The following is an 18,541-nucleotide window of genomic DNA, read 5'->3' on the forward strand; positions in this document are numbered from 1 at the left end:
GTCCATTCAAATGGTCAAAATTTGCATCTATTTTTGGAGACTAAAACTTTATTTGTCAAGAATTTCCTGCTCTGATCGCTTTTTACCAACGGAAGCGACCAAAGGCGGGACTCAGCTCTTTGATCTTAAATGTGTTTTTGCCAGAACAACCAAGTGTATTGCGAAGAATTGAAATGTTGAAAACACACCCGGCAAATTACGCGCAACAGTGAAAAAGCCAACAGGTCCATTTCTGCGCATTCCTTGCTCTCTGGCCGAGAACTAAAAAGACGCTACTTATGCTAAAGAAGCTACTCCAAAGATGCTATTTCCAAACTGCGAGGGCCCGTGATCGATATCAACTGTTTGCGCACATCTATTTTCGCATGATTACAGAGCGCCATTTTAACGCTAGTTAAGCATGTGCAACCTCGCGTCACCTAAGGCAACTAGGAATGGTTGCCCCGAAATGTTAATGCGGCCTAAGCACCCTACGTTCTGCTCAGCCGAAACCACTGCTTCCCTACCACACCCGCACGATCATGGTTCTGGGAGAGAGACTTCTTAGAGATGTCCACTCTGCGCACCTAAATGCGTGATAAGAAGACCATCCATAACGCTGGTTTCTATCAGACACTTCTTCTTTGTTGCACTTAAAAATACAAGTCAGTACCCTTCCTCCTCTCCACTAAATAAACCGTAGTTATTCCTGGAAGGTTGCTGGCTTTTAGCGATAACTTCTGAGACCGTTCTATCCCTTCTTAACAATTCAGAGAGGCCTACCCTGCTGAAAAAAATGCTCTATGATGCAATAACTTCATAGAGCATTCATCATAGCATACCCTACAATCATAAAATTTGTATGATATTCTGAAACATGTCAATGATAACTGTAAGCTTACACAGAAATGTACGACATTTGTATGATAATTTTCTGTGATTTGATGATAAGTCAATGATATTTGCCTGACAAACATTATGAGTTTATTGCATCATAGAAATTTTTTCAGCAGGGTAGACGGCAGGCGACCTCAGTAATCTGTGATATACACTCAAAACTGTATTCGGGGCGTACGGATGCCAACCTTTGGCAACATCATGCGGAGAACCTCCGTAGCAAACTCTGTCATCAGAATCATGGTACCCGTTCTATTTTGTACAAGCAACACGACTTAAGAACCATCGCTATGTTCATTACACATTTCCTTGCCCTTCTCTATTTTTTGTGGGTTTCAGGGGAGCCCGTGTTCGTTTCCTTTCCACCCGGTTCTCTCCTTGAATGTACAGGTCTTTACACAGACGCCTCTACCAACGGTCTATCGGGCAGCATTGTCTCTTTATTTAATGTTAGCATCCTCTGCAATTTTCTTCTAAGGAAGTGTCCCTGAGCAGGCACAATCAAGAGTTTTCACCATAGTGCTAAGGGATCAACCTACCCAGCTTCACGACCATGTCGGCAGAGATGGTCAACGTGTCTTTTACCCCGTTCTTCGGAACTACATTCCCCCAACTAACTACAACGTCATGAGACCTGCTGAGAATTCCCCCGCCCTCTTAGGAATACTTAGCTCCAAAGTGTTCTTTTTTCACGCCAGCATTCTAGGGAATGAGTTGTGTTATGCTAGCTGCAGTGCACTACTCTTGGATCGCAAAATCCGCTGAATGCAGCCGTCTTCCCTCGCAGAACCCTTAATTTGATCGTTTCGATAAGCGATCATGTTTGATTGAGAGAAACTGCTACCTTGTGCTTTAACCTGCTGCCTCGTACGTCGCTGACATGAGCTTGAACTAAAACACCACCTGACGGTCATCCCAATGACACAGGGTCACCCGGGCTATTCTTACTGCGGCTGGTTGACTCACGCCCCTAAATTCCTTTGTAATGCGACATCACTTCGCACATCGATCCTGTCACAAATTTCCCACTTATTCATTGCTGGAGGCGCCGCTGACTTATTCATCACAGTGGCATCCAAGCAAACCTACTCAGTTAACCTAATGACTGGTTATCGGACCGGTGTAGTACAACCCTCTACTCGAAGGGCATGCTTTAGATGTTCTCCGCGTAGCCATTGCGAGAGTAGTGGCATGAACGCAACAGACAGTTCACAACCATACCCGGAGTTAATAAACACTGCGTCTGCCGCCAGAAACTCGCACAGCACAAGCTCTGGTTAAAATTTGAGTTACCGTAACCATAAATATCTGATGGACGTTTGAGTTTCGCGTTATTATACTGTTCGGAAAAAATCACAGTCGTGTAATCAGATTCTTCCACAGCATGGTTTATAATCTAGAGATTGTATTTTTCTTTCACTTCTCAGTACTGAGCGGCCAAGAGCAGCCGGAAAGGCTTACGCAACGATGTGGACTATAATCCTTGTTTCGTGCGCCGCCACCGCTCTGTTCTGGCTAGCGTCAAGGTGGCGGTTCCTGAAGCCACGCCCCCCTCCCGGAACGAGGCTCCCACCCATGCCACCAGCGCAGTCTATCCGTGGTCACGTGGAGCTTTACCGAGCCGACTTCGCCAGCAAGAAAGCTATAGAATGGAGCAGACAGTACGGACCCGTGTTCAGGTATTTCCTTGAGTACACATTAAACGGAGGCCAGATTTCTTGCTCTCGAGAAACTGCCGCCTTTGTTGCCTGTGCTTTTTGTTCGAGTTAGTGAATTTTACTGCTCTTCTAACAAGCCTCACATCGTTCCCACTTCGAATATTGCAAGCTTTTTGTAGAGTTCACGGAATTGCATGCGAATGAGTGTGTGTCCTTATAGTGATGCGGCATGTTACCAACCCTCGCGCTGAGGAACGAAGATTTCGCTTACGCTACTAGAGCAAAACGTGTGTGTTTACTGACAGGCCTCAGAATGGTGTTATCAGAATGACGCTAGATTTTGCTTCTACATGAACTCTCAAGCTGCAGAAATTAATTTTGTTTGGAAGTTCCAGGATGCAGACAAGAGAGCTATCATCGGCTCCGATTTGGGTAATATCCACAAGGAATGCGAACGTTTCAATTCGTCTGCCAGAAGTAGCATATTCTTAACAGTAGCCTTGCAAGCCTAACAAGAGGGCTAAAGAAAGTAGGGCACCGAAATCTGGGTTTTTGCGTCAACGTCTAATTACGCGCTCTAAGAAGTTTTAAACTCTCAGGAATCATATAAAGCCCATGTCCTCCTCGCAGACTTTAGACGTTTTCTCAAAACGTGTGGGCTTTTCTCCAGCCCATATTTTAAAATACGACCACAGGCACCTTTCGTATTTCACTTGTTCATGACCTCAAAGCACGCGTTCGTGAGGGCGTATTCAGAGGGTTATATTATCTGGGGCATTTTGATATCCGCACTATGACACCCGACGGGCGCATGGGCTTCAGAGAAGCAAAATCTCAGGCGCATTTAAATGGGCGCACCCTCTTTTCCGGGCTGATCATGATCAAATGTTACTGCTTAATATGAGCCGTACTTAGCGCCTATGACTGCCGATAAGAAATTAGAAGCATACCACCTTTATTTAAAAGAAAACCTCCGACAGCGTTCACAAGACACAACATCGTAGGCGAAGCATACGATGCGTACCATAGACCAGCCCACACTAGCCCCTCTATGGACCTAGTAATGTATAAATACAGCAAAAAAGCACTGCAATGCTCTACAGTCCGCCTAGAAATGACGGCGCTCACTCTACACCTCGACATCGTCTCATAGATGCCAGAGCCGTGACTTCTCCAAATTGCCCCGTCGAGCCTTGCTGCTCGTGACGTCACAACTCAGGCAAACCCGAGAGAAACAGCCGCGTTCCTACAGCCAAGCAATCCAATGTCGGTGTGTAGGTCAGCCCCCCCCCCCCCCCCTTCATAAAAAAATAAACGGGGACAGCTGCCCCCGAGCAACCAGACGAGGATAACTGAGGGAACTCCATTGCTAGACAATGTCAAAACACTTCGATTCCAGGTTCTACATATGTGCTGCCAAATTAACCTTCGTTTTTCAGGAAATGATCATGTAATAACAAGAACGCTATACTTGTGGAAGGGGTTTCCTGTGCATAATATATACTCCATATTACAATTATGAAACGCCACTCCCTCCGTGAGCATTGCACACAGCCGGAAGGCCAGCGTTAATTTTACGTTATGTATGCGCTCTTGGTATTTTGAGCACCTCCATATCGTCTAACAGTAATATAGGTGTCTTTGAACGGTTATCAACCAAATTCGCATTCGCATTTATTTTTCTCAAGCAGTAGACTCAAAGAGATGTAATGTCTTTCTATGAGACCGCCCAGAAGCGCAGAAACATGCATTTATCTCGCCTTTGGTTTCCGGCTGTGTGCTCTACTTTGGCGCACCGTTGGTGTATTACTGAGATCAGTGCACCTATGATATTGTGTCAGTTTGGTGCATTCAAAGTGGTTACTACACTAGGTTACACTGTACAAATTGGGTCTGCTGAATGGTTTTCCTGCGCATCATGAACGGTGGGAAGTTTATGAACGCTTCTATAAATTAGAGGAGGAGGAGGAGGATGTAGAAGAGGAAAGGCAGGGAGGTTAACCGAAAGAATAATCGGTTTGCTACCCTACACGGGGGGGGAAGGAGTGAGGAGATAAAAAAAAGAAAGAGAAAGGAGAGTAACAGAAAATTGAAGTCGCTCTAAAACGTCACTGTTCGTTAAAGTCACAGCCTATCGTGCAGGCCAGAAGTTCTTAAGAAGCGGAGCAGTGCCTTGCAGGCCTTCTCCGCCGACGACCGCCGCGGCCAGTGGAAGAGAATCTTCATTTCCGTGAAAGGGCGCGGATCTAGGCGCTCCAGCGCACGGCTGGGAGACTGCCTTTCGATGGTGTAGGCAGGGCAGTCACAAAGAATGTGGGTTATGGTATCATCATGCCCGCAGATGGAACATTCAGGACTATCAGCCATACCGATTAAGAATGAGTAGTCGTTGGTGAAAGCTACACCAAGCCAGAGGCCACACAGCAAATTCTCGTCGTAGTAGGCCTGATGGTAGCCGGAGCTTCAGATCTGGGTCCAAGGATTGTAAACGGGAATTGCAAAATTGGCCGGAATTCCACGCGGCAATATAAATTAGAAAGTTCGAACTAAGCTACTGCCCAAGCATCACAGGTAATCAGCCCCTATTGGAAATGTATTGGAGAAGGCCGGTCATACAAAGGAACAGAGAGAAACCATACACTTCCGATATTGGGCGATTACCAGTGCTGCTTGGGCCGGAAGACCTATATTTCCACGTCGATGCAGGTACCGCTCATAATACGGTGTGGTTCCGCAGTATATTTAACGAGGCACATCCATTGTCACTGTGAACTGCAAAGCGCGGACTGTTTAGGAACACGGCCCTTTGTGATACACACCTTTGTGTTATTCTAACAGGCTAATGCGTTTATTTTCAGACTCAAGCTGTATTTCACGGACGTGGTTGTGCTGAACGATATAGACAGCATTAAAAAGTTTGCGAGCAGAAGCGAAGTACTGCACCGCGCAGATGCTACACTAAGAAGCACCAACTTTTACGAAGGTGAGTATAGTAGCCAAACGCACATAGAAACTACTCTCTAGACTAGCTTGAAGACTATGGGTGTCATTCTACGTCGAAGAACAGTTTCAGCCTAGCTGTTAAAGGGAGAGTGTGTTCACGGGCAAGTTGGCTTTGCATGATATACGTGAAGTGGGCGCAATACTTAGACAATGACAGAGAAGAAACACATAACGACGACTGACAAGCGCTACTACCAACTGTTTAATGTTCAGGGACACACGGAATAGAAGCGAAAAATACGAGCATGCGCAAAGACAATGTAAGCAACACGTAATACAACTTTGTATCGGTTATGGCAAAAAATAATTAAGATAAGCACATTAAACGGTGTAAACATGCAAAGAAGCATCACTCGCGCAGCCATCAGCTAGCCTTTTTAATATGGAAGCCCTCCAGTACAAGGCCAGCTTTTAGATTAGCGCTCCTGCCTAGAATCTTAGTGTTCTCGAATCTAGCCCTACACGCACTGACAGAGGAAGAAACATGTCGTACTATATTTGATTTTTTATCTTTATTTTCAAAATTTTTCTCATGCTCCCGTAGCCGGTCATTAGCTATTGCGTCCCTCTGTCTGGAGTCTGCCCTTCTAAAGCAGTGCCCTCATAGCGTGGAGGAGAGTCTCAACAATCAGGTCTCCCGCCTTTTGGCGGTAGGCTTCCCTGGCCCGATTATTTCTGCTGTCGCTGAAACCCTCCTGCAGAAAGAAAAGGCGATCAAAAAAGAAGACACGAACTATTGTCTTCAAAGCAGCTGGTTGTCCTATATGTGCACCTAGTGTCGCACAACCTCAAGAAGGTGGCCGGTAGGCACCAAGTACCTTTGGTCTTGGTGCCTCCCGGCACCAAGATTTATCTATTTAAGCTTTTTATCTATCTAAGCACCAAGATCTATCTGAGCATTGCCGCCGCATTTCTGGCGTTTCCGAAGGTGGCTGAAAAAAACGACATGGCATCTCTTAGGTCAAATGCATGACCGGAGTTGTGTACAGCTTACCCCTTTCTTGCCGGTCTTTTTTATATGGGCCAAACTGGCCATTGAATTAATGACGGGCTACGGAAGCACGAGAAAAATTTTGAAAATAACGACAGAACGTCAAATCTTGTACGACAGGTTTCTTCCTGTGTCAGCACGTGTAGGGCTAGATTTACGAGCACTAAGAGTGTAGGCAGGAGCACTAATGTAAAAAGTCGAGTTGTGCTGGAGGCGTTACATATTGAAAGGTTAGCTGATCGCTGCGCGAGTGATGCTTGTTTGCATATTTATACCGCTGAATATGCTTATCTTAATTCTTGTATTGCCCCAATCGAGACGCGGTTGTACGGCGTGTCTTTTCGCATGCTCGTATCATTCACTTCATATTCCGTGTCTCACTCCCCATTAAACAGTTGGTAGTAGCGCTTGTCAACGTCGTATTAGTTTCTTCTCAGTCCTTGCCTAAGTTTTGTGCCCACTTCATTTATATCTTTTGAAGGGACACCGAAGAGAACGCTATCAATTTTTTGACCGTAAATCATGGTAGTTCGGATTTTGTCGCTTTGCTGCCTTTTGTCCAGCAGCGAAAGGTGCATTTATTGCTAAGAGGTTCGGATTCGAAGTTTATAAACTTTTCCCGCCACTAAGATTCTAACTCGGGAATCTCTGATGACCAAATAGGAGGAGCGTGACGTAAACAGGCCGGAACGGATCCGAAGACTCCGTGATTGTTAGCAGTGAGCGCTGCGCTTCCGCCTAGCAGCAGCTGGAATGAAAACTACTGCCGGCCAGACGTTAAAGGCCTCAATTAGACGTCGTAGGTTCATTTACGTTTCCACCAGCGTTACATTGGATGCCGTCCCCGATTCCCACAAAGACTTTCTAGCAAAGAACTGCGGGCTGCATTCAGTGACCTCAACCCCACACAGAGTTTGATGCTTTTCATGGGGGTGCTACCTGTATTTTAGTCCTTGTTCTTTGATACCTTACAAGAGCTTCCTGAATATGTTGTGCTTTATGTTTAGGAGCTGGTATTCTACCGATACATGCCAACTTCAACTTCTCCTCGGTGTCCCTTTAACGGGCCACTAAAAGAGCTGTCAGACGTTACCTTGATCTAACGTGAAAAAGCCGATGGAAAGCTATCTTAACCCGAGCCATAAAGAACATAGCTGCGCACTTGTGTTTACTAGATTATATGTCTAATGCCTGTGGGGAAGGCTACGGATTAAGATTTTTGTTGCTGTCTTGCGTTCTACATTTAGAGCCTAGTGTTTGTGAACTCTGAATTCTCTAGTTTAACATCCAGATGCGACAGACAACTCAGAAAGAACGCCGTAGTGGAAAAGTCTGGATTAATTAAGACCAACAGATGTATTTTAACGTGCTCTGAGAGCACACTGCTGTTTTCGTATTCCGCCTCCAGTGATTTAGAGCAGCCGCAGCTGGTTTGGAACCGGCGACCATCAGAACAGCAGCCGAACGCCGCAGTGACTCAAAAAGCGGCGGATCATGGCTGAGCCTGGGTTAGGAAACTCCCATATACACCAATGTCCAGCAAATACAGACGTCATAGCAAATTCATCCAATAGCGGCCGGAGGGAAGCCAACTACAGCGTAGTATCGTCGTCATGACACCGGTATCCTGCAGAAATAAATTTCATGCCCGAGCGTGATCTGAACCACCACCGTGGAAAAAGAAGAAGCTTCAAATCACAATCACTGGAACAATTCTGTCACGGCGTCAGCCTTATCGTGCTGTGTGCGTCGCCAGAAATCATTCAATCTTAAGCATCAGTTCGCCTCAAGTAGCTGGGCACTGTTGGGACTGGGAGTCCGAGCCAGGAAACGGTCGAGGCGACGGTGAGTCAAACGACTTTTATGTACAGTATGTACGAGGGCTTTTACATGATACAAGGGACAAGAGCACCACGGGCAAGCACACAGAAGAAGGGCGGCCCCGGCGGCGAGCGTAGCTCCGGCGTGATGGCTCTTCTGCTGCCCGTTTGCTGCTCGGGCTCAGCGCGGCTCTGTTTTTAAAGCCACCGCTGTCCGTTGCGGCAGCCAGCAGTTCAAATCCTCCAATCAGGTCACGGCACTGGCCACCGTTCAAATTAGACCAATGGTCGAGAGGCGACGGCCGGCGACGCGTCGGAGGAGACCGCACCGACGGAGAGGAGGGAAGGAGGAAGGGTCCGTGTCGGCGCCGGCATGGCGGGATGAGTCACGCTGCACGTCGCGGCATGTCCGAGAGAGTCTGGGCCTGCTTTGAGCGACGGCGGACGCGCAGCGCTTGTTTCCAGAGAGGCCAGCCAGCGAAATGTGGGCGCCGGCACTACAGCACCACCGCCGCCAGACAACGCGCCACGAAGACGAGCTACTTCCGCGTGCCTCGGATGCGGGGCGCGCTCGTACGCCATGCTCCTCCAAGTTCTCGTCCGGTGTTCAGCCGCAGGTAGCTCCAGGCTCCTTTCCGAGAATGGGTCCTGCTCGTCAGGACAGGATCACTGCTCCGCAGCTTTGTCGCCCAGGTGACTGGATCAGCTTCGCTCGGTCCTTGGGAAGTCCTTGCTTCTCAGCATCGGTCGTTGATCGTTCTGCATGTTGCCAAGAAACTACCTACAACAGGCAACACCCAACACGAGCAAGTGCCCTCCGTCACCCGTCAAAATGCCAGACTTAAAGGTCATAAAAACTCCGCTAGCAATACTTCTGTCCCTTTTCGCTATCTCTTCAACAAGAGACACATGTGGGATACCAGAACTCTTAAAATAATAAACTCAAACAAAATGTCAAACACAGGAAACACTCGGAATAAAATGAATGCAAAATAAATTCGCTCTCTTGAGATCAGTCGGCCAGGAAAACAGTCAGCTGAGGCCAGAAATGAGGATATCAATTTTTTCCCCGATCTACGAGCGAACTTAACAGCTGTTCGCGAAGAGACAAAATGTAAATCACGAGGAGGCGAAGGCAGCCTTGCTTAGAACACACGGCTTAGTGCGTCTACGCCAGCGTTTAACTCGGTTAAACGACACCCGCTACCGCGGAAGCTAATGACTCTGCCTCTTTCGCTGTAGCTGCGCTTTTCTCTCTCTCTCTACTACCGTGGAAGCTAATGTCCCTGCCTTTTTCACGGTAGACGCGCTTTTCTTTCTCTCTGTACTTGTCTTTCCAGTTTCTACGTGCGGTACAAAACGAGAAAGATTCGCTTTCACTGACTTGCGACTTGTCCCTTTCTTTGCGCTTCGCGCGCCAGTTTCTGCGTTCAACTGCGATTGCGCAAAGCTTCCAGTGGGACCTTTGTTTCCTTTCTTTTGTTTTTCGTAGCAAGTGAGACATTCCACGAGTCTTTAATTTCTCGCGCACCCGTTTGCCTTCCCGATCAATGTGAGGTCCGCATCTACCCAGCCTTTGGATTTTGCGCCTACTAAATGGCGTTATTTCCACTCGCGGCTTTCCATCGCGATACCTAAGCTTGGTCGAGCGCTTAGGCGCGTTCCACTTGCCTCTGCCACTACGGCCCTGTAAAATATTTCGCTTTTTGAGCCGTACACGCGTCTTCTTTGCGCGCGCGTGCCGCTTTCTGTGGGAGCGCGGTTTCTCCCTTGACTGCAGCGGAAAGCGAAGGACTTCATGAGAGTACGCGCTTTTGCGTGTCTTGCTCTCTTTGTGCTGGCGGCAAAATTCTCTCTTGTCCCGCTCCTTAATTTTTTGCCTGCCGCGCAGCGCTCTCTGGAATATCGGTTTGCTGCCTTGGTGCACTTTTCCGCGCGATTGTTTGTGCGATTTCTTTTTGCAGTTTATTCTACTGCCCAGATAAATCTGCCTCGCAACACTTACGCGCTTCGCTTTGCGCGATAGTGATGCCTCGCACATTTCTTTAGCTCTGCTTCTTACTCTAGTTTCAGGCCGCGGCGGCTGGAATTTCTTTGGACGAGAAATTCTAGAGGCCCGTGTACTGTGCGATGTCAGTGCACGTTAAAGAACCCCAGGTGGTCGAAATTTCCGGAGCCCTCCACTACGGCGTCTCTCGTAGCCTTAGTCGCTTTGGGACGTTAAACCCCATAAACCGAACCAAACCATCTAGTTTCAGGGCTAACAACGTGACTGACTTTACTAGAGTCATTTTGCCGGGGACGTTGGCGCTTCCGATGGTGGCAACCCGTTTTCGCGTGTTTGCCCTTTCTCTCTTTTCGGCAGCGCCCGTCTTTCTTATGCCTGCCTTTCATCTTTCGGCGGCACCACTCATTCTTTTGCCTGCCTTTCACCGTCTTTCGGTGACAGCTCTCTCTCTTGAGCTTGCCTTTACTCTCCTTTCGGCGGCAGTACAGTTTGTCTATCACCTTGTGGTGATAGCTCACTTTTCGGAACAGGCTGTTACTTTCCTTCCGGTTGCAGCTTTCTTTGTTGTGCTTTCCTTTCATTTTCTCCTGAGGAAGCACATGCTGCTTCCGTCGCCTAGGTTCCTGTTCTCTGACAATATCACTCTGATTGTCAGCCGATTCATATATGCTACCTAGATCAGGCCTGTCTTTGGCGCCTTTACTAAGTCCATCAAAGCTGCGCTCTTCCTGCTCAGCGTCTTTGAGTGCGCATTCGTCCTCATCTTTTCCGGACGGGTTGAAGTCTACCGCCCCTATGTCGTCTGGAACGTTCTGTTCTCCACTGTCGTCCAGCACCTTGGTTTCTTCAGGCGCAGAAGAACCAGTGTTTTCTGTCGACATTACTGCTGACACGCAGCTCTCGTCATGCTTCTGACGCGTTTCAGCCAATTTCGGATGAGGGTCGGCTCTGCATTCAGTCGCGGTGTTCCCGCTACTGCAGCTGCTTTCTAGAAAGTCGCAAAGCTCAGAGCAGTGCGAAAGCACGGGACTCGTTTCGCATCGCTCACTGCAAACACTAGCGCACAACTCAGCGTCCGCAAACTCTACATGAGCCCGCTTCCGTTGATCGCAATTGTCGGGTTTCTGCATTTCTGCCGAACGCGATGCACAACACGGTGTGCCGTCCTCGTTTACTTCGCTTGCGTCGGCGCAGGCGTTTTCATTAATGTCCAGACGGACGTCCTCTCTGCCCTGTTCGGCAACTTCTCCTGCTTTCGACACGCTAGGAGATCCGCTTTCCGGTAACTCCGCCACAATTTGGACCTGCCAATTTCCGCATTTTGGACCTGCCAATTTCTATTAACTCCACAATTAGGCTTTTCGCAGATGATTGCGTTATTTATCGAGTAATCAAATCCGCTTCAGACTCATCCATACTTCAAAGTGACCTAAATAAGGTATCTAATTGGTGTAATAGTTGGCTCATGAGACTGAATACTAACAAGTGTAAGGTCATGCGTATTTCACACCGATCTGCTAACGAAAGTCTTATTCCCTACAATATTTCAGGTACTCTCCTTGAGCAAGTTACCGCATATAAATATTTAGGGGTTCATATAACTTCTAACCTTTCATGGCAGGCACATGTTGATTATGTTGTTAACAATGCTAACCGCATGCTTGGCTACTTGCGTCGTAATTTTTCCATGGCTCCATCTTCTTTAAAGCTACTACTCTATAAAACCTTAGTTAGATCAAAATTAGAATACGCGTGCTCTGTGTGGGACCCGGGACATGAAACTCTTACTAATCAGTTAGAGTCAGTACAGAATCGTAGCGCCAGATTTATTTTGTCTAACTTTTCCCGCACTGCTAGTGTAACTGCAATGAAAAATACTTTGAACCTTCCTAGCCTTTCCCTTCGTAGAAAACTCGCGCGAATGCTAACTTTTCACAAGATTTACTACCACAATCATCAGCTAAAACGGGATCTTTTATCTGAACTATCATTCATATCACCTCGCACGGATCATCGCCACAAGGTACGCATTCCATACTGCCGAAGCAATCCATACTTCAACTCATTTATACCCAAGACGGCGAGCGATTGGAACCACCTGCCCACCTTGGTTGCCGATATTTCTGACACATGTTTATTTAAAAATGCCGCGGAAAACTATGTGTTTGACTAGGCTGTTTTGTTACCTAATCTGATATGTATTTTGTTCAAGCTTACGTTTTTTCTTGCTTTGCTGTATTACACTACATTTTGCATTTTCTTTTTGTTTTCATTTTGCTGCATTGTCTATACTTTTTTAACCACTCCCTTCTGTAACGCCCCACTGGGGCCCTGAAGGTATTGTAATAAATAAATAAATAAATAAATAAATTTCAATGGTAGTCGCAATTTCAAGGTAGTCGCAGCATCGTCCGATGCTGCGACTACCTTATCCGATGGTGTAGAGGTTTTCTCGGTTGGCGAATGCGGGGCAATTCCCACTGTTATATCAGAAGTTACATCTGCCAAGTACGGACTACGTTCCTCTGTGCCGCACTGGCAGTGCTGCTCCACAGCGACGCACTCTACCTCTGTGTCCCGATCTTCCGAACCTTCCGCATTTTGGAGCCATTCTAAAATGTCGGCTTTAAACTGGTAGGGAAAATCGTTAAACGATGGGGTGCTATTCTCTCGCAGGTGCCTTTTTCGAAGGTCCAGCGGTGACACGTTATATGTCTTAAGTAAGAAGCTTTTCAGCTCATCGTAGTCCGCCAAGCCGTCGTCCAACAGGCGCTTTACAACGTCATACGCTTCGCTAGAAAGCAGGGCTAACAACTTCTGTGCCCAACCATCCCGCTCAACCCGCTTTCTCTCGCAGACGCGCTCGAATTCCGCCAAATATTTTGCCATATCTTCGGCGATCACGAAGGGCTGCGGCCTGTCTCTCAGCTGCTTACCGTTGGTCTCATGCAGAGCGGACAATGTTTTATATCTCTCGAAATTCATCTCATGCGCTTCAATCTCCAGGCCCCTTAGTTTACTGACGCGAGCACGCTGTTTTGCCTCAAGCTGCTTCTGTTTTTCTGCCTCTTCGCGCTCACGGCGTTCTGTGATCTCTTCCCAGGCCTCATTGGCTTCCCCAGCCGTTACATCCTCTTTCCGCATGATCTCAAGAATCGCATGATTTTGTTTGGCGGGGCCCAAATCAATGCCCAACTCTTCACAAATTTCGATGAGTTCCTTCACTTTGAAGTTCTCCATCGCGCACAATAGCCTCTTGTAGTTTGCCCTTTTCTTAGAATTCCCTTGCCGTTCACTACTATAGCTCTACTAGCATGACACCCGCAAGTAATTCTTTCCAACAACGACTCGTTTACTCCCTCTGCACCAGCTTTCGTTTCGAAGCGCTCCGACTTGTCTCGAAACAGCAAAGCTCTCTCCAGTGCAACACACAGTCCTACTCTAAACTAAAATCACGTGTGCTAGAACAGTCTGGCGAATTGAGGGGAAAACATCAGGCACTCACCGCGCCGAGGTAGCTGACGCCAGTCGATCCCGCAGCTGCCATCCACTCTTGGGACTGGGAGTCCGAGCCAGGAAACGGTCGAGGTGACGGTGAGTCAAACGGCTCTTATGTACAGTATGTACAACGGCTTTTACATGATACAAGGGACAAGAGCACCACGGGCAAGCACACAGAAGAAGGGCGGCCCCGGCGGCGAGCGTAGCTCCGGCGTGATGGTTTTCTGCTGCCCGTGTGCTGCTCGGGCTCAGCGCGGCTCCGTTTTTAAAGCCACCGCGGTCGGTTGCGGCAGCCAGCAGTTCAAATCCTCCAATCAGGTCACGGCACTGGCCACCGGTCAAATTAGATCAATGGTCGAGAGGTGACGGCCGGAGACGCGTCGGAGGAGCCCGCACCGACGGAGAGGAGGGAAGGAGGAAGGGTCCGTGTCGGCGCCGGCGTGGCTGGATGAGTCACGCTCCACGTCGCGACATGTCCGAGAGAGTCTGGGCCTGCTTTGAGCGACGGCGGGCGCGCAGCGCTTGTTTCCAGAGAGGCCAGCCAGCGAAATGTGGGCGCCGGCACTACAGTACTCCGAAATAGTCGTAACTAAAACTAACGGGAGATTTCTACCACTGGGTTAAGCGCCTGTCACGTTAGGCACCCAGTCGGCCGATTCAGTCTGTCAAAACCATGTCGTCGTGATGTCACACTGACCCGACTAAAACAGTCGGCCGAGTATCGGCGTCCGTGCCAGGTCACCCTCAAGACGGCAGTGTGCCGCTGCCCGCCAACTCCATGTCACACTAGCCAGGCAACGTGCGAGACTTCCTGCCGATTTCGCCCTTTTTCGTTCGCACTCTTCTTTTGTGACTACTGTTCCTTTCCTTTATTATTATATATTATTATTTTTTCGTGCTATACCAAATTGATCGGTGCAGATGCAATATTTTTAATTCTTTCAAAGAGATCCTACCATAGAAAATTTCTTTAACAATCGTGATTATTAACCTCGATTGCGTGCCGCCCTGTAGTGAGCGGAAATGATTGCTGGGTGCGAAAGGCATGGCTCGAGAAATAAATCCAGTCACTCGCGGGTAAACAAGATGGAAAAGGTTATTTAAGGCTACAAATAAAAAACAATTTAAAAATTTTAACCACGTGGGCTCCAACTGGGGACCTGATGTGCGAGAGCCTACCGGAGCCTACTGCGGTGCCCACGACGCCAGGCAGGATAGAGCGGCTCGAGGTTTTCAGAAGTGCAGATCGGAAGTGCGACACTCGCGACGGGATTTCGATAGGAGACATGCGCGAAAACTTGGTCGGTGCGCTGCACCGGTCGCTGCTTGAGAACTGCCGCCTTAATGCAAGTAGGGGCACACGGAGCAGCAGGCATCAATGCACCGCTCGGCTCGAGCTCAGCCCACAGTCTCTGTCAAAAAGCGTAGAGTCACATGCTTTTTTTGTGAAACAGGTCACACTAGGAAGACATTTGCTCTTCGGTCGTGTAAGTGTCGTTGTCGGCCTAGTGTGACAGCTTGGTTTGCCATAGAAAAGGTCTGCCGACCAGTCGGTCGTTCGTCGGTGTCGTCGTTGGGTCTGTGTCTTCATCGTGTCAGGCTATAGTGTGAGATGCCTTTAATGTTTTACGTTTCTTCTTCTGCGACGGCAGTTGAGGGCACGTTTCCTGGTTTTAGGTGTTGCAGCTGCCGTTTACGTTGGTGGCGGAACACGAAGGAGGATTACAAGAGGAAAAAGAAGTGAAGAGTGCACTTTGTGCGAAACAGGGAACTATACTGCGGGACAACTTTTATTGGCAATGAAATGGTGGCCAATATCTCTTCCTCAATGAAATATCTATTCCACAAAAAAAGGCGCCAGGACGAATAGGCCGTTTCTCTCTGCCAGAAGCTTCAGTAGCTGGAACCATCACGGGCCTCTCTGTAACAAGACGTGCCTAGTGAATTGTATTCAATAACCAAAGTTATATTTGTCGATTATGATGGAGGCGAATCCCAAAAAGGCGCCCGTGTGCTGTGCGATGTGAGAGCACGTTAAAGATCCCAGCTGGTCGAAATTATTCCGCAGCCCTCCACTACGGCACCTCTTTCTTTCAGTCCCTTCTTTATCCCTTTCCTTAGGGCAGGGTTCAGGTGTCCACTGAGATAGATACTGCGCCATTTACTTTCGCAAAAACCGAAAACCAATTGATTTTCGAAGGCTGAAAGCTGGCGGTTTCATGGAAAGCATTTATTTATTTCAAATAAATTAATAAATTACTGAATTAAGGAAAATTGAGAATATGGTATAAATTCACGGCTTACTAAACTGATAAGAGCAGGCTGGGACTATATTTCGCTGTATAATATTGCCGCGAATCTTTGTAGCGTTTGTTTGTTGTGTTTATTTTTTCATGCTTCAATGCCGCCGCACGCCGCTTTATGGCTTCGTTTGTGAAGCAAGACGCGCCTAAAATTATCTCGATTGATCGCATACAGGAGGAGCCAATTCTACTTTGTGCCAGAATGTTCTAGTAACTTCCCAAACTTTATCTCGAATGTTCGCTATCAGCTTTAAATAGAGCACGGCCGACGGCGGCGGGCATTCTGTTCGGCGACCGCCGAGCCCGCTTGTTGCAACGCCGCCGCCGAGTGATTCGGTTCTTTGCGGGCCCAAGTCAGCCCAAATAAAGAGTTCCGTTTCGAAGACATACTCGTTGTTTTCCTGTTCGCCGGACTGCAGTCACCACTACCTGACAATATGAAAAGGTGTGTTCCAGAGAACGGGCTGTTCGTGCAGGATTTAAACTACCTGTACAAAGTCATTTCTTTTCCTTGCTGTTAGAATAAAACGAAATTTAACGCGAACTGCTAAGAACCAAGTTTTCAAACACAATTAGGGAGCCTAGACAAGTTATATAAAAAGTATGATTTCTGCAGATGGGCGTGCGTAGGTCTGAAGCTATTCTCGCCTAATAAAGCCAACATGACGTTGAGGCGATTTTACGATGTGATGCAAAGATAAATCGAAGGACTGGTTGGCTACCTCGAATAGTAGCGCCGATTGAACTGATCTTGATCCGAATTTTCAATTTTTTTCCCAAGACGCTATCATATTTTGACTAAAATAGCTTTTGGCTGCTCGCAGGAATATCACTGCTAAATGGTGATGCCTGGGACGCAAACAGAAAATTCTGCATGCGCGAGCTGCGAGGCCTCACAATTCTGGATTCCTCAGCAAAGGACCGCATGAAGGTAAGGCAGCAGTGCACTAAGTTAACGTTAAGAAACCCCGAACAATACTACAGTGTTTGTGGCCCTCCGCCCCTTTACGCGCCATGTGAAAAGCGAGCGCACTCGCAACGTGCCAATTATCAGCTTCAATGCTCATGTATGCACCAGAAACTGAACTATCCCTTCAGCTAAACGCATTTGAGTTCCGTTAAATATTTTTATACTTAGTTTACACTTTGTTTCGAAATTCGTTTTATATTCTTGTGATTGTTGTTTGCTTTTTCTTTCAATTCATTACCCTGATCTGGTGCCCGCTGGGCATTGTATACCTAAAACAAAATGATGAACAAGAATCAGTAAATAAGGGTTCTCATAATCCAGCTACTCTTTAGAAAACGTGAAGGGCTGAGCACCCCACCCACAGCAAACATTATAATTGTACCCACTTTGATGTACACGTACAGAGAAGCGCAAGTGTATATGCCCATGCGGAAAGACACAATCTAGCATTGTACGACATCCGAACAAAAATACTTTCATCTCAAGAAACTACCTAGAAAAATACTTAATCTCCCTAATACATTCTGCTAGCCGATTCTCTACGAGTTCTAACATGAGGCTTTACGCATTTCTGATGGCAACTGATTACAAGCAACTGCAGTCATCATCATCATCAGCCTGACTATGCTCAGTGCAGCGCAAACACGTCTCCCATGTCAGTCCAATTAACCCTGTATTTTGCCAATTGCAGCCACCATATCTCAGCAAGCTTCTTAATTTCATCCGCCCACCTAACTTTCTGCCACCCCTGCTACGCATGCCTTCTCTGGAAATCCACTCCGTTACCCTTATGCACCAGCAATTATCTTGCCTTCTCACTACATGCCCTGCCCAAGCCCATTTCTCTCTCTTGATTTCGACCGTGATGCCATTAACCCTCGTTTGTCCCCTCAACCACTCCGCCCGCTTCTGATCTCTTAACGTTACACCTACAATTTTGCTACCATAGCTCGCTGCGTTGTCCTTCACTTAAGCTGAACCCTCATTGTTAGCGTCCAAGTTTCTGCCCCAGAGGTGAGTACCGCTAAAATACAGCTTTTGCATGCTTTCCTCTTGAGGGATATTGGTAAACTGCCATGCATGATGTCAGAAAACCTGCCAAATGCGCTCCACCCCATTCTTATTCGTCTAGTTGTTTGACTACTTGCAGCAACACGCTACCAATTGCGAACTGCTATTCCATTGCTCCACTGTTGAACATTACTTTGGTATTACCCGCCGCGGTGGCACAGTGGTTATGGCGCTCGGCTGCTGACCTGAAAGCCACGGGTTCGATCCCGGCCGCTGCTGCTGAATTTCGATGAAAACGAAATTCTAGAGGCCCGGGTACTGTGCGATGTCAGTGCACGTTAAAGAACCTCAGGTGGTCGAAATTTCCGGAGCCCTTCACTACGGCGTCTCTCATAGCCTG

General features: G+C 47.7%; 1 protein-coding gene and 1 long non-coding RNA gene across 2 annotated transcripts in view; one reads left to right on the top strand and one right to left on the bottom strand.

The window, feature by feature from the left end:
- LOC149361772 (uncharacterized) overlaps nt 1–18,541 on the bottom strand; it is a 232,558-nt gene that overhangs the window by 28,494 nt on the left and 185,523 nt on the right. The window lies entirely within an intron of this gene.
- The window catches only part of LOC149361773 (cytochrome P450 2B11-like), a 38,093-nt gene continuing 21,895 nt past the window's right edge, over nt 2,344–18,541 (top strand). The window contains exons 1-3 of the mRNA XM_089567467.1: nt 2,344–2,555; nt 5,393–5,517; nt 16,985–17,091. Of these exons, the coding sequence (XP_089423593.1) occupies nt 2,344–2,555; nt 5,393–5,517; nt 16,985–17,091 (444 nt within the window). The remainder of the gene's footprint in view (nt 2,556–5,392; nt 5,518–16,984; nt 17,092–18,541) is intronic.

This window comes from Amblyomma mixtum, chromosome 2 (genome assembly GCF_055824585.1).
Source record: "Amblyomma mixtum isolate Tamu chromosome 2, ASM5582458v1, whole genome shotgun sequence".
NCBI classification, from domain to species: domain Eukaryota; kingdom Metazoa; phylum Arthropoda; class Arachnida; order Ixodida; family Ixodidae; genus Amblyomma; species Amblyomma mixtum.